Source organism: Sorex fumeus, unplaced genomic scaffold (assembly GCF_029834395.1).
Source record: "Sorex fumeus unplaced genomic scaffold, SorFum_2.1 ptg000122l, whole genome shotgun sequence".
Lineage (NCBI taxonomy): Eukaryota > Metazoa > Chordata > Mammalia > Eulipotyphla > Soricidae > Sorex > Sorex fumeus.
This window is the reverse complement of record NW_026606179.1, coordinates 14393411-14416181: the sequence shown is the minus strand read 5'-3', so window position 1 is coordinate 14416181 and position 22771 is coordinate 14393411. Positions and strand designations below refer to the sequence as shown.

Sequence of the window (22771 nt, the reverse complement as noted above, 5' to 3'; positions counted from 1 at the left end):
CGTGCAAGGCAAGGGTCCTTCTTGCTGTACAATGTCTCTGGCCCACTTCTTTCCTTTTCCCCTCCTTTTTCAAAGAGCACATTTCTTCTTTTTCTTTTCCTTTTTTCTTTTCGGCTTTTTGGCACCCGACTCTGAACTCAGGAATCACTCCTGGCAGGTTCCGTGGACCATATGGAATGCTCAGGGACGAACCTGGCTCAACTGAGTGCAAGGTGACTTACCCGTTGTTGTGCTATGTTATTTTGTTTGTTTTTGGCTTTTGGGAGGAGGGGGGTCATGCCCACTGATGTTCAGGGGTTACTCCTGCTCCTGCACTCAGGTATGAGTCCTGGTGATGCTCCAGGACCATCTGGGATGCTGGGATTGAACCTGGGGTGACGGGCGCCTTACCCGCCGTGCTATGGTGTACGGTCCCAGGCGCACATTTCTTAAACACAGCTCTGTGCAACCACTGCAGACCAGCCAGGGCCAAGCCCGACACTTGATCTGCAGATTACAGAGCACCGGATGCCCCGCGCACACACCGCCTCCGTGAGAATCCCGGTCAGCTGCTTGCTTTCCGGGGAACTTGGGGCCAAGCACCCCGCTCTGCCCTGTGAAGTTTCCTGAAAATGCGATAGGGCCCCTCAGCGTTATCTTGTGCAAAGGAACCAAGACCCTCCCCAGTATTTATGTCCGCACCGGCTCGGGGCCGAGTCCCTTGGGCTCTCGGCCTCAGTTTCCTAATCACACAGGGTGCTGTGCGGATTGAGGTGCTCCCCATGCCCGGCACAGGGCAACTGTTCAACGGATCGGTGGATGACTAGTTTTATTGCCAAGATGGGATCAGCAAGGCTCAGATTGAGACCCCGCCCTTCTGGAAAAGAACGGCAGGTGGCTGGGGGGGGGGGCGGGGAGGGGCGCCGGGGCGGGACTGCAATTCAGGGGCTCCTTCTGCGAGGTCTAGAAACGGCCAAGTGTGTGCGGCCGGCAGCTCAGCGGAGAAGTTGCTGGCCCCAAGGGAACTGGAGCGGAGGGATTTCACACGCTCAGTCCCCTCCCAGCGTCCCCTCCCGCGGCCTCCAGCTCTGCCCGCTGGGCCGCCCGAGGAATGTGAAGAGGTAGGTGGGGGCGGGGAGGAGCAGGAGCGAGCGGCGGGGGAGAGACAAAGAGGCCGAGTCAGAGCGAGAGACACAAAGGCGCGAGGAAGCCGGGAAGATAGGAGAAGTGGGACAAGGACACCAAGAGGGACTGGCCGCGCCGGGAGGCCAGACTTCAGTCCAGCCCCGCAGGGCGTGCAGGGCGCGGAGCGGTCTGTGCTGCCCCCTGGCGGGCGGCCGCGGTAAGGAGCCTGCGCGGACCCTGCGGCAGGAGGGAAAGGGGTTGGGGGGGGAGAATGCAGGGAGGGAAGGAGAACCCCAGGCAGGTGCTGCAGAGACATCGAGAGAGGCCAGAGATAGAAACGAGAGGCGCCAAAAGCACGCAGTGGAGGGGGCCAGAGAGAGAGAGGCAAAGAAAGAGACGAAGAGAAAGAGACAAAGGAATGGAAAACGATGCGGGGACAGAAGCAGGGAAAGACAAAAGCAACGGGAAGACTAAGGACTGGGAGAGAGGCAGACACAGGCAGGGAGACAGAGACAGAGAGAGAAACTCAGGGACGGAGATGACGCAAAGGTAGTGAAAGGCACAGACCGAGAGAAAGCTCAGAAACCAGCGCGGCGACTCCCGGAGACCGAGGCTGAGACCAGAAAGAGACGAGGAGCAGCAGCACAGCGGGGAGGCTCTTGGCCTTGCACGTGGCCGGCCCGGGTTCGATCCCTGGCACCCCATAAAGTCCCCGCAGCCTGCCAGGAATGATCCCTGAGCGTAGTTAGCTGGCGTTAGCTCCGAGCACCGCCGGGTGCGGTCCAAGAACTAAGAGAAGTTCTCTCGAGCTGCGGACAGACGGGAGGCAGGAATGAACAGGGCAAGGGGAGAGAACCCGGGGCGTCTGGAGGCGGGGACGGGGGTGGCGTGTCGGTGTGGAGGCGAGTCTACGAGAACCCACGTGCCTCTCTCGCAGGTGCAAGTGACGGCAGCGGCGCCGCCGGGGCGGAGCCAGGGCTCTGGGCGTGGCCAAGACTGGAGCTGGACCCGGGCCCGGGAAGCGCGGTGGGCGAGGCCTGGGCCGAGCCCAGGAAGCGCGGTGGGCGGGGCCTTGCCGGTGGGCGGGGCTCGCCGGGTCCCAAGAAGCGTGGTGGGCGGGGCCCGGCCCGGTCCCCGTGGTGGGCGTGGCCGGGAGCCGCGGTGGGCGTGTCCGCGGAGGGGGCGTGGCCCTGGCGGACGCCCGGAGCCTGAAACTCCAAGGGGGCGTGGTAGAAACTTGGATTCGCCCGGCGCCGAGGGTGGGGCGCGGGGGGTGCGGTACGGGGGCCGGGGGTGTGTGAAAGGCTCCGGAGTCCAGGAGGCGTGGTCCCGGCGCGGAGGGCCGGGCTGGAACCCCGGGAGAGCCCAGACGGAACCCGGGGGCGGGGCGGCCGCAGACTCCCGGGATCTCAGGCTCCTGGGGAGCCGCAGGTGTAGGATTCTGGGCGGGGGGCGGGGCGGCGCGCGGCGAGGGCGGGCGCTGAACCCCGGGGGGCGCCCGGCCCGGGAGGGGGCGGGGCCAGGGCCGCCGGAGGGGGCGGAGCGCAGCCCGGGGTCGCTAAGGCTGGGGGAGGGGGAGGGAAGGGGTGGGTCCTGTGACGTCAGCGAGTCCGAACTGCCAGAACCCAGCCAGGGTCCGGGGGCGCCGAGCCGACCGAGTCGGGCCGCGAGATCGAGAGCGCGCCGGGAACCGGCCGGGAGCCGGAGCCCCCGGGGCACCTGCTCGCGCGTCCAGCCGATCGGTGCAAGCACGCAGAGTGGCCCGCAGGCCCCCGCCCGGGCCCATTCCCTCCCCGGGCCCTCCATGGCCCGGGCCGCAGCCCTCCGGCCGTCCAGATCGCCGCCGACGCTGCCGCTGCTGCCCTTGTTACTGCTGCTGCTCCGGGAAGCGGGTGAGAGACCGCAGCGCCCCGCGCCCCCCGCCGGACCGAGCCCCTGCCCATCGCCTGGGTGGGGAGGGCCCGGGCACGGATTCTCGAGCCCCCTCGGCCGCCCCTTTCTCCTTTGGCTTACCACCATCGGCTCGGACGCCCCTCATCGCCGCCACACCCCGTTCGCCCTCGCAGACCTATGCGCCGGGCATCCCCCTCGCCCCCAGCACCCTGGGCTGATGCCAACTCCCCATCCTACCCCGGACTTCTCCCCTCCCCCCGCCCCGGGACTCGCACCGAAAGGGTTAATGGCGAGGCCCCGCGCCCCCTCCCCACTCGGCGCCCCTCCGTGGAGGTGGTTTCGCTCTCCCCTTCCCTCGGAAATGCGCGGAATGTCTCCCGCCTCCTCCCAGCAGGGGGGGTCTGGGGGTCGAGACCCTCCTCCCCGCCCCCTCCCCAGGTCGGGTCCGCGAGGCCCGGGAAGAAGTGAGGGCGGGGGCGGAGGTGGGGGTCCGGGCGGAGGAGAGGCGGGCAGTGTCGGGCCTTGGGGCTCTCGGAGGGCCTAGGAGGAGAGTTGGGGGGACCCGGGGCCGGCAGGGCCTGAGGACGCCCACCGCGACGCCCCAGAAAGCCCAGAGCTGGATCCTGGCCTCCGGGAAAATTAGGGTCTAGGGGCGCGGTTGCCCGGGTCCCGGGTAGAACGGGGATCGATGGTCCGCCCTGGGCGCGCCGCCACGTCCCCGGAGCTCGGGACTGGCCGGCGGGCTGGGGGCGCGGGCGCCTGGGTTTCAGCTGGACCGGGCTGGGTGGTGTCCGGCAGGAGACCCCCGTCTCCCCACTTTCCCTGCGTGCGGCCGGCGGGGCAGTCCCGGGGGAAGTTTTGCGGGTCTCACTTGGGGCGATCCGGGCAGGGGCGGGTCGGGCGCGCGTGCCTGGCGGCTCCGGGCCGGACTCGGGCTTTCGGGACTTTCTCTGCTCCGGCCACGTCTTTGTCCTCCCGAGTCTCGGCGGGAGGTGGCCGCGAGGAGCCGCCGCCCTAATCCCCCGCCCCTCCCTTTCGTCCGCCTCCCCCCACTGGTTTCCCCCGAGCCCCCCCAGCGGGAGGGGCGCGGCGCCAAGGAGGGGGGCGGGGAGGAAACAGGTGGAGGCGCCGCCCCGCCCCTCGCAGGTGACCTGGTGTTTGTTCCCCGGAGTAACCCAGGTTTCTCCCGGCGGTGGCCGAGCCCCAGAGCCAGGCACGTCCTCCAGCCCCTGGGAGGGGAGGCGAGGCGAGGCGGGACCGTGCGCCCGCGGGGAGCCCCGAATCCACCCGACCTTGGGCCGCGCGCGGAGCCCGGGCAGCTGCCGTGGAAGGCTCGAGATGGGCCCGCATCCTCTTTTCCCGTTTTACACTTGGGGATGGGAAACAGGCTTCGAAGACCCGCCCCCTTCCCTGAAAGCCAGAGAGGACGTTAGCCTCAGCAGAGGGGCTCCTTGGAAACTGGGGTGGGGGGCCTCCCTGGAAACTGGGGGGACGGGGTGCTACTGAGGTGGTCCTCTGCAAAACCGAGATGCCCGCTGAGATGCCCTCCCCCCCTTGGGCCCCCGCAGTCTGAAAGCTCTGGGTCCCCAGGGCAGAAAGGGGCTCTGCTCCCTGCTTCCCCCTTCTCTCCCCATCTCTCCTTCCTAGCCCTCTGTCTCTCTCCTCTCTTGGTCTCCACAGGGACTCACCATCTGGGTGCCCCCACCCCTAGTGAGTCTCTGGCCAGGAAGGAGCGGGAAGGGGGTCTCTTCTCCTTTGGGAAAAGGGTCTGGGCAGGAGAAGAGCAAGCATTTGCACCCAGAACTGGGGGCAGGGGGGGAGTGGGGGATACAGGAAAGGCTGGAGGCAGGAATGGGGGTAGAACAGGGATGGAGGCAGGAGAGACGCCGAGGATGTGGGGTGGGTGGTGGAGGGGCAGTGGCTGGACGGACACCATGGCGGTGCAGGAGGAAGGACAGAGAGACGGAGATTGGGTGACCAACCAGAGCCCCAGCCCCGAGGGATGCGGTGTGGTGACCCAGGGAGGTCAGGGCTGGGGCAAGGAGGAGTCAGGGCTGGGGTGCTTGGGGAGGCCCGCACTGCCGGCTCCCCCGCCCTGCTGGGAAGCTGTTACATTTTTAATGTCTGGCTGAGAATGGGAGCAGGAGGGGGGGAAAACCAGAGACCCAGTGACCAGCCCGGCAGGGGGGGGGAGAGCGAGGGTGATCTGCAGGGCAGGGGACATCTGTGTGCAGAGAGAGACACCCCGGAATCTTGGCGAGAGCAGTGCTCCCAGGAATGGAGTCCAGAGCCGACGCCGCCAGGGCCAGGGCGGCCCAGAGATGCCCAGAGAAGGGCTGAGATGGATACGTGGCCCAGGGCTTTCAGCACTTGCCTTGCTCGAGGCTCACTTGGGTTCAGTCCCTGGCATTGCATCTGGACTCTGAGCATCACCAGGAGTCAGCCCTGAGCACTGAGCCCAGGAGTCAGCCTTGAGCGTCTTCGGGTGTGAGCCCTCTTCTTCAGGGATGCCAGGAGTGGGCTCATGCTGATGACCACTGGGCACCGTTGATAAATGGGGAGTCCGATCTCATTCATACCACACAATGGGGCGGGGTAGGCCCCGAGAGTCAGGACCAAGTTGTGGGTTCTCGGGAAACCCAGGTAATGGGGAAGGCTCAGAAGAGGCAGCAGGAGAACCCCCTCAGAGCTGGGGACACAACTCAGCCCCAAAGAGTGAATCAAACTTGACCAGGGACCCCCTGCAGCCAGACCCTGTGGAGAGACCCTGGGAAGCCCCAGGGTATCCCCTCCAGGCCAGAGGGGGGCAGGTCGGTGCCTAGGCAGCCAGGCGCCCTCAGAAAACCCCCAATCCTGCCTTCTGTGGCTGTACCCCCCCTCTCCCAAACTGGCTCCCGGATGCCTGCTGTGTGATTAATGCAATTAATTAATTAACAGGGCGGCTGAGGCGGCAGCTGAGGCTGGGGCTCCCAGTACACAAGCCTTTGAAGGGCCGGCTGGAGCCCTACCCTCACCCCCCGCCAAGATGGGGTGGTCACTGGGCTTTATGGGTTGGGGTGAGGGTGGCCAAGCCCTTATCATCCAGCCAGGCTGAGTCTCAGGAGACCGCGCCCCCAGCCCACACTCCCACACACACTCCTGGGTCCCTATACCTTGGCCTCAGGCTGTGCCTGGTCCCCCAAAACATTCCACACCCCCCCCAACTTACACAATGCCTGGACAATCCCTGCAGGAAGCCTGCAGTTCAGACCACAGGGAGAAGGAAGTGTGTCTGGGGACCCAGCTGACACCTCATAAAGCCAAGAGTGTTGTGACCGGCCAGACCCAGCCGGGAAAGCGGAGGGAGGGAGGGAGGCACGTATTTGCACAAACAGTCCAGTCCCAAGCAGGCCAGCACACTGGCCCGCTGACCAAGGGCAGGACACGGACACCTGCCCCAGCCTGCCCCCTAGGACACCAGCCCACCTCGGTCTCACCCGGGCCCCCCGCCAGCCTCCCTGTTCCCCCCATTCCAGTCTCTAAAGTTCACCCTGCACCCGTGCCTCTCCCCAGGTCCCCCTGAAGCACGCCCGAGGGCTCTCTGGAAGGTACCTGCCTAGCCAGGTCCCTCCCCAGGTCCCTCCCGCTGCTCGATGCTGGAACCAGTGCCAGCCCGCAGGGAGAAGGAAGCACATTCTGGAATTTGGCCTCAGCTGATAAGCGTGCTATCTCTCTCTCGGTCTAACTAGTTCACGCATCTGGGCTGTGTGTGGGTGTGTGTTTATTTGAGGGGGGTTTGAACCACACCCGGTGGCAGTGCTCGGGGCTGACTCCTGGAGGTGCTCCAGGTACCCGATGTGGCGATGTGGCGCAGGGGGGTGGCCCCAGGCTTGTCAAGAGCCCTGACCTGATACTGACACTCCCTGCAGGGTTCGCGGGTCTATTTCGGGGGCCAAGCCCGGCTGTTGTAGAGGCTGCAGCCTCAGACCCCAGGGGCACACCGCCCTTTGAGCCTTTTCTCCATCCCACGCTCCACTGTCTCTGGAGCACGGCCAGCGTGCCAGGAGCCGGGAAAGCGTGCACACTCAGCAGTGAACAGGAAGAAGATTCCTCGCCCTACTGCCCTGTGTGTGTGGGGGGGGAGGGGGGTTGCGGGGCACAGACCTAGCTGAGGCCAGGGGAGTTTTTGTCTTTATGGTTCCGGTGGTAGTCCCGGAAAGTGAGCAGGAGGGTTGGGGGAGGGGGCGGCAAGGGCTTCCTCGAAGCATGACTGGCATGTGCAAAGGCTCTGGGGTGGAATGAGGTCTTTTTATTTGCAGGGAGGAGGGGTTTTGTTTTGTTTTTGTTAATCACATCCAGTGGTGCTCACCTGAGCCGTGCCAGGGTTGGCGAGGCCAGTGCAGACACCCTGTACTGTACCGGGCCTTGGCTGAGCTGTTAGGGCAGGAAGGAGGCCAGCATGGCCGAGGAGGGCCAGAGCAGGAGAGGGCGCGCCATCATGGGGAGGATGGGTGCAGGGCTGTGGGCGGCCCTGAGGGTGAGGAGAGAGCCAGGGCCGGACCCCTGAGAGAGGCTGGTCCCCTGTTGTCTGAGAGGAGCAAGGAGCAGCGGTGACCCTCAGGGGCCCCTGGGGGTCAGGGCTGGAGGTTTGGAGCAGGAGGATGCCTGGGTGGCCTCTGGGGATGCACGGGTAGGCTCAGCAGGAGCAGGCAGGAAGGGGTGGGGGCTCCACAGCTGAGGAGCTTGGGGGGTTCTGGGGTTGGGGCTCAGCCTTGCACACACAGCCAGTGTCCTGTGTCTCCTGGGAGCATTGTCAGAGGGGGGATGCCAAGAGGCTCCAGAGCTTGGGAAGAGCTGGGGTGGGGTGGGGGGACAGGTGTTGCCCGAATAGTGGGGTTCAGATGCGGGCAGTAGGACTGGGAGTGTGTGGCCACGGGGGCAGAGCACTGGAAACTGAGTCACGGCCCGAGGGGCAGCCCCGCACGAAGCTCCACCTCTGAGATTCTGTTTGTTGGGGTTTGGGTTTGGGGGGACCACCTGGGTTCTGTGCTAGGGGATGGCCACCCGCCTGGCAGTGCTGGGGGGGACCCTGCAACACCAGGGGCCAAACCCAGGCCTGTGTGCTCCAGCCTGTGGAACTGTCTCCACCTACCTCCCCGCACCCCAGGAAGCAGGAGGAAGTTCCCATCAGAAGTGGAGGGATGGAGGCCCATCTCACCATCAGTCTCTCCTGGGGAGAAGAAATCTGTGCTTTCCCCCCAGAAGGGACCCAAGGAAGGGTGAGGCTTCTGCTGGCCTTTGGAGGCTTCCCCAGGAAAGGAACGAGGCCTCCTCCTCCAGAGAGCCCTCCCGGTCTGCTCAGGTGACTTGGTTCCCTGTTCTAGCCTCTCCCCAGCCCAACCCTTCCACCCCACTCTCATTTTCCTGGCGACCCTGCTGATGACTCTTTGTGCAATATTTGTCTCTCCATTGGAATGTCACCTCTGGCAGGACAAGCACCCACTCTGTCCAGGCCTGGCAGTGGCACCAAGTGCCGAGTGAGTGCCCTGTTTACCGAGTCCCCGCCTTGAGTCAGCGCCCCCTCCTTCCCCCCCATCATTCCCTGGAGGTGCTGCTGGGCCTGAGCTCCCAGCCCTCTCTATCTTGTGGCTTTGTTCTGGAGGGGACAGGTGGGTCCCTCGGATTCCATGCTAAACCTGCCCCTCCCCCTGCCCCGCCCCTGGGCCGCAGGTCTGCAGGCTTTGCTCCCCGCCCTCCTCCCTGTCCAGCTGCCCTCCTGGGTTTCACCCCAGACCTTCTCAGGCTGGGGGGCTGGAGCCATCAGAGAGCAAAGGACGCCCACCAGGGTTTGATTCCCAGCACCCCAAAAGGTCCCCTGAGTCCCACCAGGTGAGCACAGAGCTGGGAGTAACCCCCGAGAATCCCCAGGTGAGGCCTCAAAACAGAACAAATGAAGAGCATTGCGGGTTCCCCATCCCCTGGAATCTGCCCTCCTGGTACTCCCCTGCCCCACCCCTCCCCCTTCAGCACAGCACTGATGGGGCTGGGGCCTTCTTGGGCCCAGGGGAATAAGTAGGGAGCCCCTTGAGGGATTGGGTGGTGTTCAGGCCCCGCCCTTTGCCTAAGAGTCTCATGTCCTGATTTTTTTGTGGTGTGGGGGGGTAGGAGGGGGTTGCTCCTAGGGCTTCATTCAGGGGTTGTTCCTAACAGTGCTCAGGGGACCAGGTTAGTCATGTGGCCTCATGCTGGGCAGCCCCTCCCCTGCCCAGCCCCTCCTGGTATCACCCCCCCATCCCCACCCATGTCCTGATTTTTTGTTGGGGGTGGAGCCACACCGAGCTGTACTCCTGACTCTCTGCTCAGGGCTCACTTTTTTTTTCCTGCTTTTCGGGTCATACCTGGCGATGCACAGGGGTTACTCCTGGCTTTGCACTCAGGAATTACTCCTGGCGGTGCTCAGGGGACCATATGGGATGCTGGGAATCGAACCTGGGTTGGCCGCGTGCAAGGCAAACGCCCTACCCTCTGTGCTATCGCTCCAGCCCCAGGGCTCACTTCTGATGGGGCTCCAGGACCCATACGGTGCTGGGGGTGTATCACAGGCCGCCCCTTCCCTGCGCATTTCAACATGGTGTCTGGATCCAGTTTCCACAGAGATAGCACTGGGGGCAGAAGTCAGCAGGGGTGTGGCGGCGGGGGCCATCACTAGCCCAGTTTACAGGTGCAGGGGACCCCAGGTGGAAAACCAGGAGGCCAGGCGGCATGGCATCTCCAGTGGGGACAGGTATCCGTCTCCAAGCGAGGCCCCCTTGGGTCTGGGCAGAGCACAGGGGCAGAGAAGAAGGTGCCCCACACGATGGCTTCTTGTTGATTTGCTCTGGGTGCCACACCCGGCGATGCTCAGGGGAGACTCCTGCCTCTGCACTCAGGGATCGCCCTGGCAGTTCTGGGGGGACCATATGGGATCCTGGGGATTGAACCCGGGTCAGCCGCGTGCAAGGCAAACGCCCTCCCCTTTGGACTAGGGCTCCGGCCCACGGTTCCTTTCTCAAGCTAGGCCACTGAGGGCTGCCTTCCGCCCGAACCCCTTCATTAGGGTCCTCTGGCTTCCTTGGGGAAGCACCCCACCCCCGTCCCAGCCGCCTCCAGAGCTGCCCCGCCCGCAGGCCGGGGTCAGGGCCCCCTTGTAATTAGATGTGACCGCGGGACCCGCTCTGGCCTCACTTTTCTGCGTCCCTCTGCCAAGTGCTCTCAAGTAGTTCCTGGCAGGGTGGAGGGCACAGATCCACCCCAGGGCGCTGGAGGAGCGGGCAGCGCTCAGCCTGGCGGTGCTGCGTGCATGGACTGTAGGCTCAGGTCTGTGACTCGCTAAGGCCTGCAAGGCCCTGGCCAAGCCAGGGGTCCACACCAGGCCTTACGGGCCATCCCCCAGACCCCTCTCCAAGAATTCGTTTGTCGGTGGATTGCTCAGGGGCCTGAGAATGTGGTGCTGCTCAGGACCTCCAGGACGGCAACTGGCGGAGCTCGGGGAACCATGGGGTTCAGGGATAGGATCAGGGTCAGCTGTGTGCAACGTATGGGGCTTGAGGGGGGGCTGGGGGGGACGCCACACCCAGCTGTACTCAGGACTGACTCCTGGCTCTGTGCTCAGGGGACCATAACGGGGTGCCAGGAATTGAACCCGGGTTGAACGCATGCAAAGCCAACACCTTACCCACTGTAAGGTGTTTGACTCTGGTCACGCAAGATATAAGCTTTTATCCCGGACCCACTATTCTTTGGGGGGCGTGCACACCGAGGAATGCTCAGGGTCTACTCCCGGAACAGTGCTCCAGAGGTGCCCGGGATCAAATCCAGGGCTCTTGCATACAGAGCACTCAGATCATTGAGCTCCCTCTCCAACTGTTCTTTCTTTTTTTATCTTATTTTGTTTTCGGGTCTTGCCCAGGGCAGCCCAGGGCTTGCTCCTGGCTCTGTGCTCCGGGAACCATATGCAGTGCTGGGGATCAGGCTGCCTGCAGGGTGTGGGCTTCACCATTTTATCTTTCTGGCCCCTCTACACTTTTTTTTTTTTTTTGCGGTGGGGGTGGGCACACTCAGAGATGCTCAGGGGTTATTCCTGGCTCTCAGGAATTACTCCTGGTGGTGCTTTGGGGGGGGGGGGGGGTGGTGCCAGGGATCGAACTCAGGTTGGCAGTGTGCAAGGCAAGTGCCCTCCCCGCTGTGCTGTTGCTCTGGCCCACAAGTTTTCAGTCATCCTTATAACAAGTGTGAAGGGGCTGGAGCGCCCCCCCTTGTCTGCACAAATGTCCTCGTTCCCACCCCCCACTGGACCCTCCCCACACCCCGCTGAGAGTGGCCCTGTTCCCCTCCCCCACCCCCATACTGCTGGACTCAGACCACTCATCGCCCGACCAAGTGTCGCCCCAGGAGTGGCACCCACAGCCCCTGAAAATGGCTTGGAGATGGCACAGCAAGTGGCAGAACCAGGACTCGGATACCAGGGAGTGTCTGTGGAGCCCCACCTGTGCCAGCTGTGCTTGCGCGTCCCGCAGAGACACGCTTCTCTTTGTTTATTTATTTGGTTTGGGGGCCACACGGGCGATGCCCAGGCCTTTCTTCTGACTCTGCACTGAGGAATTACTCCTGGCAGGGCTCCAGGGACCATATGGGATGCCAGGGATGGGACCCAGTAGGCCGCGTGCAAAGCAAAGGCCCCACCCACTGTACTATCGCTCGAGCCCCTGCACTCACCTGGAGACCAGGGTTTATACGTGGTAGAAATAAAAAGATAAGCCGAGAACCGGAAAGTGGAAACGATCCAAACCCCATCAGCTGAGATGGGTGAGCTGGCCCTGGGCCCAGCCGCACCCCACGGCCGCACCCCACAAGACCTTGGTGTTGCGGGTAGGAGCCAGCCTGCACCCCGGCTTGGTCGTCCTCAGGAGAAAACGACCACAGGGCACAGAGACTGAGTACAGCCTTGGGCCCACCCAGACATTCTAAAAATATCCTAGACGGGCTGGAGCCATAGAAGGGGGGGAGGGGCGGGGGGGGACACGACGACCACATACACACACACACACACACACACACACACACACACACACACACACACGACACGCGACTGCTGGCACTGGGTTCCATCCCCACCACTCCATACGGTCTCGCAAGCTCACCAGGAGTGATCCCTGAGTGCTGAGCTATGAGTAACCCCTGAGCACTGCCGGTGTGGCACCCCACCCAAAAAAATTATTTGGGGGGGGGGTTTGGGGCCACACCCAGCAGTGCTCAGGGCTTACCCTCCCCACTGGACGATCACTCTGGCCTCCCCAAACATTTTTTTTCTTGGCTTTTTGGGTTGCCCCAAACTTTTTTTCTTGGCTTTTTGGGTCACACCTGGCGATGCTCAGGGGTTCCTCCTGGCTCTGCACTCAGGAATTACTCCATATGGGATGCTGGGAATCGAACTCGGCTCAGCTGCGTGCAAGGCAAACGCTCTACCCATTGTGCTATCGCTCCAGCCCCCCCCCCCCCAAACTTATTTTTAAAAATCATGGAATCCATTCTACTGGTGAGGACTGACTCTTGGATACAGAAATGCCCTTGCTAGTGCAGGGAGAGTTACGGGGTGAGGATACTTGGCTCGACCCAGTTCCATTTCCCCCCTTACCCCCTCGCTCCACACAGCCCATGGTCGCTAAGACACCACCCCTCCACCGCACCCCCAGCATCCCTGTCAGGGGTGATCTCTGAGAATTGAGCCGGGTATAAGCCCTGAGCACTGCTGGGTCAAGCTCAAAACTGAGTCTCTTCTCTCCCCCGCCTCCCCCCCCAAAAAAAACACCAAAAAAGTCATGACTGTGCTCATTTTTAATGCCTGGCTCAGCAAAAGTTGTTAAAAGGAAGTGACAGGCTGAGAGGGTAATTGGATTTAGGGATGGGTCAAAGTTCATTTTTATGCAGGGGAAAGGGAGGCAGAAGGTGACACTGGTCACCTTTTTTTTTTGCCACACCCTGGGTTATTGGGGGGACTCCCTCCCGCATTGTATCTCCAGGGGATACTGTGCTTGCCTTGCATGCAGCTAACCCCATTGAATTCCCCACCAGCAGTGACCTTTGAGCACCACGGCGCCCCAAAACTCTCTCCCCATTTTATTTTTCTTTTCGGGTCACACCTGCTGATGCTCAGGGCTTACTCCTGGCTCTGCACTCAGGAATTACTCCTGGTGGTGCTCGGGAAACCATATGGGACGCTGGGGATTGAACCCAGGTTGGCCATGTGCAGGGTAAAAGACCTCCCCACTGCTATAGCTTGGGCCCCTTCCCCCATATTTTGGTGGGAGGGTTCCACATCTGGCGATGCTCAGGAGTTACTTCTGGCTCTGTGCTCGGGGATCACTTATGTTGGGTTCAGGGACCCTTTGGGGTGCCTCATGCAACAACCTTGTTTTTTTGCAGTATGACTCCGGCCCCATATTTTCATTTATTTTTTTAAGTGTTCACTGAGTCTCTGTCCCCTCTCCAGGAGCCCAGGATGTGGGAGTCCGAGTGCCGCCTGAAGTGCGGGGCCTCCTGGGGGCCACCGTGGAGCTGCCGTGCCACCTGCTGCCCCCCACTCCGGAAGTCCGCGTGTCACAGGTGATGTGGATGCGCCAGGATGCCAGCAAGACCAGCCAGAACCTGGCCATCTTCCACCCCTCCTACGGCCCCAGCTTCCCCAGCTCCAAGCCCGGCAAGGATCGCCTGTCGTTCGTCACCGCCGGCCAGAACCCGAGCAGTGCGCCAGGCTCCGAGACGGAGGTGCGCGATGCCACGCTGGCGCTGCACGGGCTGACGGTGGAGGACGAGGGCAATTACACCTGCGAGTTTGCCACCTTCCCCTGGGGCACCAGTCGCGGGGTCACCTGGCTCCGAGCCATAGGTGAGTCCGGTGGGGCGCGCCGGCGGGGTGGGGCTCCCCGGCGCCGACCTGTTGGGTCTCCGCGTCAGCTGATCGTCCAAGCCCCACCCTGGGTGTTTAGTCCATTAGCAAAGATGAAGTGTTTGCCTTGTGCGCCTGGGCGCTGTTCTGCAAAGTGGGTGAAGCAACGCGCCTTGCGCCAAGGCGCCGTGCCAGCGAGGCCCGACAGGGGGGCGCCAGAGAGCCCGCGCTCTGGCCGGGCTGGGTCCAGGGGCAGCCAGCAAGACAGGGGTTACTCCTGGCTCTGCACTCAGGAATCACTCCATACGAGATGCCGGGTATCGAACTCGGGGTCTGCTACATGCAAGGCAAGCGCCCTCCCCGCTGTACTTTGGTTCTGGCCTGAGAAGGCATTTTTTTGTTGTTGTTGTGGCTGGGTGGTGGTTAGATTTTGCGTGTCATGCCTGTGTTGTTACATCTGTTTCTCCTGGCTCTGTACTCAGTCCGGGCTCAGGGACTCAGGGGACCATCAGGGATCAGATCCCGGTTGGCTGCGTGCCAGGCAAGTGCCTCTTCCAGGCTATCCTGTCTGCAATTTACACTTCTGGCTTTGTGCTCAGGGACCACTCCCAGCCATGTTGAGGCCTCTGACAGTGCCAGGGGTCAAACCTGGGGCCTCCTGCACACACAAAAGTGAGCATCCAGACTCTGTACCCTCGCCTTGGCCCTGGGGAGGGTTACTCGTGGGATTTCCCCTTGGGATCACACCCCTCACCCTGCCTCATGACGCGCCCCCCCCCCCCCCCACGAGCAGCTTCCCCGAAGTCATTTCACCGGACTTTGTCCCAGAAGCTCCATTTCCCCCAACTCAGTTTCCAAGTTTCCAGGGAGTTGAGCCTGGACTGCCCCTGGCTAGATGCTTCCCTTTTTCTGAAACCACAGTTGCCTTACATAATTTGAAGCACAGCTCTTGGGGCCAGAGAGGTAGCTCAGTGGGCTGAGCGCATGATTTGCATGTGGGAGTCCCAGGTTCAATCCCCAGCATCACCAGGAGCGATCCCCATCCACCAGCATAGAGACATGAGTAGTGCCTGAACACTGTCAGGTGCGGGGGAACCCCCCACCCAGAAACAAACATCTCTCACTCCTGGGTGCCCCCCCCCCATGATATCCGGTGTCCAGCCTCAGGGAATGCCCTGGAGGAGTGAGGCTGGCCTGGGCTTCTAGAGAGTCACATTCCTGACTCAGAGACCCACCCCAGACCATGCAGTGGGCAGTGCTGAGGGGGTGGGGGATGGGGGGGCTACTGGAAGGACTAAAGGTTAATAAGGAAGCTCCACAGGGAGAAGGGGGAGTTGAACCCAGAGAATGCTGAGCTCAGGAGCACCCGAGGGAGAGTCCAGCTCAGTATGGCTGTGGACAGAAGCCTGCTGGTACCTGGGTTTGGTGTTACTTTCTTCCTCCCAAAGTTTGATTGGTTGGCATTTCCCGGGAGGAAGGGTGAGAAGGGCAGAAAAGTTCCCAACTCAGGGGCTGGAGCAATAAATAACACAGTAGGTAGGGCATTTGCCTTGCATGCGGCCAACTGGGTTCGATTCCCAGCATCATATGGTCCCCTGAGCACCGTCAGGAGTAATTCCTGAGTGCAGAGCCAGGAGTAACCCCTGTGCATCGCCGGGTGTGACCCCAAAAGCAAAATAAGTAAATAAATAAAATAAAAAGTTCCCAGCTCAGATGTTCGCTGGAGAGATAGGACAGTGGGGAGGACACTTGCCTTGTACGCTGCCAACCTGGGGTTTGAGCCCCAGCACCCCAGAGGGTGCCTCGTGCCCCTCCAGGAGTGATCCCTGAGCGCAGAGCCAGGAATAAACCCTGAGCACCACCGGTTGTTGCCCCCAAATACAAACTAAAAAAAGTGGCTGACTCAGCTAGGGATCGAGTTCAATGGTAGACAGTTTGCTTGTATGACACCCAGAATTTAAGGCCCAGCACTGACCCCCCTCCCCCACCCCCAATAAAGTTACCTGCCTTCAGGATGTTGCGTGCCTTTATCCCACTTCCAGCATCACATCAATGATTCCCAAATTTAAGGGTGGTCTCTGGAGAAGTGAGAGGCCTTTTCAAGCTGAAGCTTTGTTGTCCATTTGTGTTTTGAGGTATAGCCAGCAGCGCCCAAGCCTTCCTCCTGGGGGACCTTTTGTGGGCGCAGGGATGGAACCCAGGTGGGCTGCATGCAAGGTCAGTGCCTTAGCCCAGTCGTTGCCCTGGCTCTCAGCTGGAACTCCGGGGGTTTCTGTTTGTTTGGTTGGTTTGGGGGCCACACCCAGCAGTGCTCAGGGCTGACTGCCGGCTCTACTACACTCAGGGATCACTCCTGGTGGGCTCAGGGGACTGCATGGAATGCCAGGATCAAACCTGGGTGGGCCACATGCAGGGGCAAGCGCCTCCCCCACCTGCTGGGCTCTCGCTCTGGCCCCACGGTTTTGGGGCCATACCTGGCAAGGGCTTCCTTCGAGCTCCGTGCTTAGGGCTTCCTTCTGGCAGAGTTCGGGGGGCCCTTTGTGGTGCCGAGGACGTAAACCGGGTCGGCTATGGTCAAGGCCAGTGTTTCCCGGGCCATTCCGAGTCTCCGGCCCGCAGCTTCCCTCTCAACCTCACCCATATCTGCTGTAGTTAAGGCTGCTGGACAGACAGTCCGCGGGCAACTGTCCCAATTGCTTTGGATCAATCCACTTCCTTCGGCCACCAACAAAGCCAGCCAGAGGGCAGGGGGCAGGGCTTTTTTTTTGGGGGGGTCACACCCAGTGATGCTCAGGGGTTACTCCTGGCTCTTCACTCAGAAATTACTCCTGGCGGTGTTCGGGGACCATATGGGATTCCAGGGATGGAACCTACGTCGGCCGCATGCAAGACAAACGCTCTACCCACTATGCTATCACTCTGGCCCCAGGCTTCCTTTTATTATCTCCACTTTACCAACGAAGTTGGGAAACGACTCGTACCCCCAAAAGCCAAGCAGCTGCCCAGCCGCAGAACTGGGTTTTGAACCCTGGCTGTTGGGAATCAGGAGTGAGGCTCCCCACAGGTGCGCCCGCCGGGAGGCAGCCAACATGGGTTGACACTGTCTCCCCCAACCCCACTCTCTCCTCTCCCCAGCCCAGCCCCAGAACCACGCGGAAAAGCAGGAAGTCACCCTGAGCCTGGAGCCCATGCCCGTCGCCCGCTGCGTGTCCACGGGGGGCCGCCCGCCGGCCCGGGTCTCTTGGCTGTCCCCTCTGGACGGGGAGGCCAGCGAGAGCCAGGTGGCGGGGCCCGTGCCTGGTACGTCCACTGTCACCAGTCGCTTCACCTTGGTGCCCCTGGGCCGCGTCGATGGCGTCACAGTCACCTGCAAAGTGGAGCACGAGAGCTTCGAGGAGCCCGTCCTGCTGCCTGTGACCCTGTCCGTGCGCTGTGAGTGCCCCAGGGTGGAACCCCGCCCCGTCTACACCCGCTCTCCTGTCTACACAGGTTACACCTGATGCCCTTTTGGCGTCCCCCGATAGGTGATGAACCAACGTGAGTTTGGCAGAGCTGGTCTGACACGTGTCCACCTGGTCCAGCGTTAGTGAATTGGCCACAGGGCAGGGTTTATACCACAGAGAGCCAGTGCGGGTCAGAGTCCCCCCCAACTGCTTTACAGGGGGCACCCAGGGGACCCCTTTCTGACTGCCACCAGCCCCTCCCATCTGTCCCAGCTGCGTCTCCCTTCCCCCCCCCCCAACTTCCCACCCGTCTCCTCCCTGTGGCCCCGTCTGATGGTCAGCTCCCTAGTCTCCCACCATGGTTCCCCACTCTGTGATCTGGGGGCATGCCGCAGACTGGCTCGGTCGAAGACCACCAGGCTGAGGGGAAAACAGGGGAGAAGGTCCGCAGGAAAGCAGGAGATTCGGCGCGATGGACAGACAGACACCAACACAACAGAGGCTGAGTGCTGCTGCGAGTTTATTGAGCCCAGAGTTCCTCTTATTATACAGTTACAGAACAAAGAACCAGGGGTCCTTATCAGACATTACATTAGTCTCTTCATAAGTTCCCAAAAACGGTACAGAGGCATCTGCTGCAAATCTTTACATAGGCCTTTCATGTTCAAGGGTGTTTAACCACAATCCAATTTACAGAGTTCTTTTATCCTTATCTTTCCCAATACAAGTTCTGCTTTATTTTTGTAACCAGATCAGTACATTAAAGAGACAGGGAAGGTCATTAGGTTACCAAACTGTGTTTAGCATTGTCACATTAATGAATGACGGGGTGCACGTGCAGGGGCCGATGTCTGCAGTGTACGTGCAGGGGTTTGATGTTCGCAAAAGAGGGCATAGGGGTCCTTCAACATCCCCTCTCTCCCACACGTAGGCCTGCTGTTTGTTCATTAATGACTGCGTTGTAAGCTGAGGCTGGCACTCTTCTAAAGATAACTTTTAGTGGCCTTGACTGGCTCTGCTTTTGTCTAGCTTCAAAATGAACTCTGACTTTATTTAAAACCTCTTTTCCATGAGCTAAGGTAACTGACAATAAAGTAATTTAAACTGCAACTACAGCACCTCTTCTTATAAGTCTTAACCTAGTCTTATATTCCTATATTCCTATTGTCCTAAGACCATGAACTTATTTCCCTACATTCCTGTGGTTAGTGATTATGTTTTCTGCAGTAGTCGATACTTAAGCTAAAAGTAAGACTGGCAGGCAAATATTAAAAGCTCCATTTGGGAGGCTAGAGAACCACATACCAGAAGCGTCATGGGCGCTTGTTAGGCCCAGGCAAACAAGGGGGGCTGCCGGAGGCATAGACCCGTGTGCCGCGAACCTCCCATTCCCAGGAACCTGAGGCCTGCCCAGGTTCCCCTGTAACATATTGCTACGCAGGCAACACCGTTGACGGCGTGGCAGGGGCACCCCAGCTGGGGAAGGCTGGTCTGCATTGCACATGCCAACACTGTCCGTGCACACACCTATTCACGTCACCAGAACCTTCTATCCTGGGTCCCTGTCCCCGCCCCCTCCCAGACATGAACTGCATCCCCAAGTGCTGACCAAATGTTCCCAACTCAGTGCCGTCTACACTAGCCCCATATCTATCCATATCCTCTAGAACTGACCCTGGGCCAGTCAGGACACTTCATCCCCAGGCTCCTGCGGGCGGCGTCTGCTCTGTCCACCACTCTCAGACAATGCGGCATGCCTTCCCTGGTCTCAGGGACATGGGCCCCTTTGTATGGCACCCTCTGTCTGGCCCACCTCATTTCTTTCTAATGCCATTACCCACTCCCCACACAAGCCTGTCCCCTCTCTGACTCTGCCCCCTTATCCCCAGATCCCCCCGAGGTCTCTATCTCCGGCTATGATGACAACTGGTACATCGGCCGCAGCGAGGCCACCCTGACCTGTGACGTCCGCAGCAACCCGGAGCCCACGGGCTATGACTGGAGCACGTGAGTCCCCAGGATCTGGCTCCCAGTCTGAGGAAGGAGGCTGAGGAGGTGCTCCCGGCCCTGAAGGGGGTGGGGCTGAGACTCCTGGGTCTGAGGGAGGAAGGGCCGGTGTCTGGACTCCTGGTCTGAGGGAGGAGGAGGCTGAAGAATGGGATCCCCGGGTCTAAGGGAAGAAGGGCTGGAGGCGGACCCCTCAAAGCAGGATACAAAGATGTGCATGGGGCTGATCCCGAAACCCTCAGAAAGCAGGATTGGCAGCCCAGGGACCCACAGCAGCAGGCCGGGTCCTGGCGCTGGTGCCACTGCTGACCCTCGCCACCCTGCAGGACTTCAGGCCTCTTCCCAGCGTCAGCCCTCGCCCGGGGCCCGCAACTGGTGATCCACTCCGTGGACAGGCTGGTGAACACCACCTTCATCTGCACCGTCACCAATGCCGTGGGCACCGGCCGTGCCGAGCAGCTCGTCCTGGTGCGAGGTGAGCGGTGGGGGCACATCTGGGCTGGGGGGGCTGCACACGGGGCGGGGGCGGGGCTGTGCCGCCGTCCTGGGGACCCACCTGGCTGAGCCTATGGGTCCAGATTGGGGGTGACTGTGCATGCCTTGAGAAGGGCATTAGAGGCCTGTGCTGGGGGCTTCCGGAAATGTGGAGGCTGGGGAGAAAGCTTTGGGGGGTGCCAGCCAGGGGAGCACGCCAGAATCATGCAGCTCACAACCCCAGAGCCAGGGCAGCTGGAAGATGGCCCACACCAAGTAGGGGGCCTTACGGGAGCCGTTTGCACCATTGGACACCAGAGCCTTTGTGTGCGGAAGGTTCCAGATCATGGAGGTGCCACCTATTGGCGGCTGGCGCGAGAGAGGTAGTGCGGTTGGGGAGGGAGCGCTTGTCTTGCATGCGGCTGGCCCAGGTTCAATCAATATGTGACCCAGTCCCACATAGCATCCCCAAGAGCCCTACTGAATGTGTGCCTTTCCCCCACTGAACCCACATGTTAGCTGAGGGACCAGGGAAATGGACCAAGGGCTGAAGCACAAGCTTTGCAGGCAGGACCACCAGGTTTGATCCCCAGCACCGCCTGGTCCCTGAGCATCGCCCGGGACAACCCTTGAGCACTGAGCTGCGAGTACCCCCTGAGCACTGCTAGGTGTGGCCTCCAAACCAAAACACAAACTGATGTGTCTGTGAGTTAGACTCCCTCCATCCCTCCTCCAGTCTCCCAGGTAAGAATTCAGAAACCTACACGTGACCAGGACACACCCGAACACACCCAAACAGGCTTTGGGGAAGCAGGATGGAGCCCCCCCCAAAAGACTGCCCCCAGTAACACATCCGAGAGGTCAGCCCTTCCCAGGGACCCGCTTGGGGACCTCAACATGTGCACAGACGCGGGGACACACAGCTCACCCCTCCCACCACACTCTGTGAACCCCCGCAAAGAAGACTGTCCATGGAGGGCAAGAGTTTCCTGGGTACCAGCCACACCCCAGCGTGGGGAACACCCGGCAAAGGAGAAGGCACTCCCAGGGCACGGTCGGCCCCCACCCCGCCCGGCGAGATGCCCAACTGGAAATACACCCCTGAACCTTTTCCCCAGAGACACGCCCCCAAAACTGGTCTCCCCACTTGCACTCACTCACTTGGCATCGTCAAGGGGCCGAAGGGCACATACCTATTCAAGGAAGGGCCCGTGCCCACCCCACCCCCGCGATAAAAACCTCAGGAGTGTCCACCGCTAGCAACGGCGCCCCCAGGAGGCCCCCAGCACCACGGGAATTCAGCACTTCCGCCAGCTAGGCGCAGAAGTACGCATGCGTGCTCAGAGCCAATGGGGCCTCTCAGCGCACGGAGAGCCCCGCCCCCCAGCTCACCCCAGCGTCACCAGAGTCCCAGGTGGAGCCAGTTGAAGCTCTGCTGGGGTTGGAGCGGTAGTGACCTTGGGTGAGTGAGGCGCTTACCTTGCACCTATCCCAAGCACCGTATATGGTCCCCAAACGCCACCAGGAGTGATCCCTGAGCACTGCCAGGTGCCCCCTCCCCCTCCCCCATTCCCCAAACCAAAAAAACGGAAACTGTCATAACTGCCAGGCTGGAGAGAACTGTACCGGGGATGAGGTGCTTGCCCTGTACGAGGCCGACCCCAATTCAATCCTCGGTAGTGCATATGGTTTCCTGAGCATTTCCGGGAGTACCCCCTGAGCACCGCCGGGTGTGGCCCCCAAACCCAAACTAAACTATTTCCAAAAAAAAAAAAAATCATGTGATGGTACAGCGAACGGGGAGGGTGTTTCTTTGCAGGTGGCTGACCCAGGTTCAATCCCCAGCATCTCATATTGTTCCCTGAGTACCTCCAGGAGTAACCCCTGAGCCTCTCTGGGTGTGACCCAAAAAGTAAAATAAATAAATCACTGCAGGGGGCCAGAGTACTGCTGGTTGGGTATTTGCTTTGTGTGTAGCCTACCTTTGTTCAATCTCCGGCACTCCATATGGTCCCAGGAGTGATCCCTGAGTGCAGAGCCAGCAGTAACCCCTGAGCACTGTCAGGTGTGACTCCCCACACACACACACACACAAAAAATTGCAGACCAAGGGTGTGAGTCAGTGGTAAAGCATGTGCTTTGCATGCTTGAGATCTGGTGCTGCTAAAAGGGAAAGGTACCTTTGAGCTCGAATGAGGGATTTCCAGTTCGGCCAGGGGGGAGGACGCAAAGGGCCAGTCAGCATACATGCTCTGCAGGCGAGAGCCCCTGGTTCCATCCTAATACAGCACAGTCCCCCTGAGCACCAGGCACAGCCCAGGAGCAGCCGAAAGAACCATCATTACAAAGACATGATGTGAAGCTGAACAGGAACATGCCTCACCCCTGACAGGCCGGGCCAGGAAGTGCCTTTAGCTGGGATTTCTTGTGTCTCTGTGGCCAGCAGTCGCAGCCACATGACCACATGCCAGGAATCCAGACATGCTATCACCAGTTGTGGTTTGAGCTTTTCTTTTTTTTTTTTCTTTTGGGTCACACCCAGAGATGCACAGGGGTTACTCCTCGCTCATGCACTCAGGAATTACTCCTGGCAGGGCTCGGGGGACCATATGGGATGCCGGGAACCAAACCCGGGTTGGCCGCATGCAAGGCAAATGCCCTACCCGCTGTGCTATCACTCTAGCCCTGTGGTTTGGGATTTTCAGACCAAGGCACACACAGTCCTGCGGGCTAGCAGTCACGTCAGGGACACTGGGGTGAACCTTCAGCCCACACACCAGACCCCACTCGCACCTCATATGCTTCCCGCGCGCTACGGACATGCCTGGGCCAGGCCAGGGAGTGAGCTCGAGGGACTCAATACGTGATTTGCATGTGGGAGGCCTGGGTTTGATCCCCCACACCACATGGTCCCCCGAGCACATTGCTGGGAGCCATCCTCAAGCAT

General features: G+C 60.9%; 1 protein-coding gene across 3 annotated transcripts in view; it reads left to right on the top strand.

The window, feature by feature from the left end:
* The first annotated feature begins 1021 nt into the window (after nucleotides 1–1021).
* NECTIN2 (nectin cell adhesion molecule 2) overlaps nucleotides 1022–22771 on the top strand; it is a 34210-nt gene continuing 12460 nt past the window's right edge. For 2 of the 3 annotated variants that reach the window (XM_056135514.1, XM_056135515.1), the window contains exons 1-5: nucleotides 2710–2996; nucleotides 13505–13900; nucleotides 17036–17332; nucleotides 19233–19350; nucleotides 19677–19825. In XM_056135514.1, the coding sequence (XP_055991489.1) occupies nucleotides 2909–2996; nucleotides 13505–13900; nucleotides 17036–17332; nucleotides 19233–19350; nucleotides 19677–19825 (1048 nt within the window). In that variant the 5' untranslated portion in view covers nucleotides 2710–2908. Of the gene's footprint in view, nucleotides 1101–2709; nucleotides 2997–13504; nucleotides 13901–17035; nucleotides 17333–19232; nucleotides 19351–19676; nucleotides 19826–22771 lie in introns of those variants that run through there. The other variant, XM_056135516.1, reaches the window with a different exon arrangement.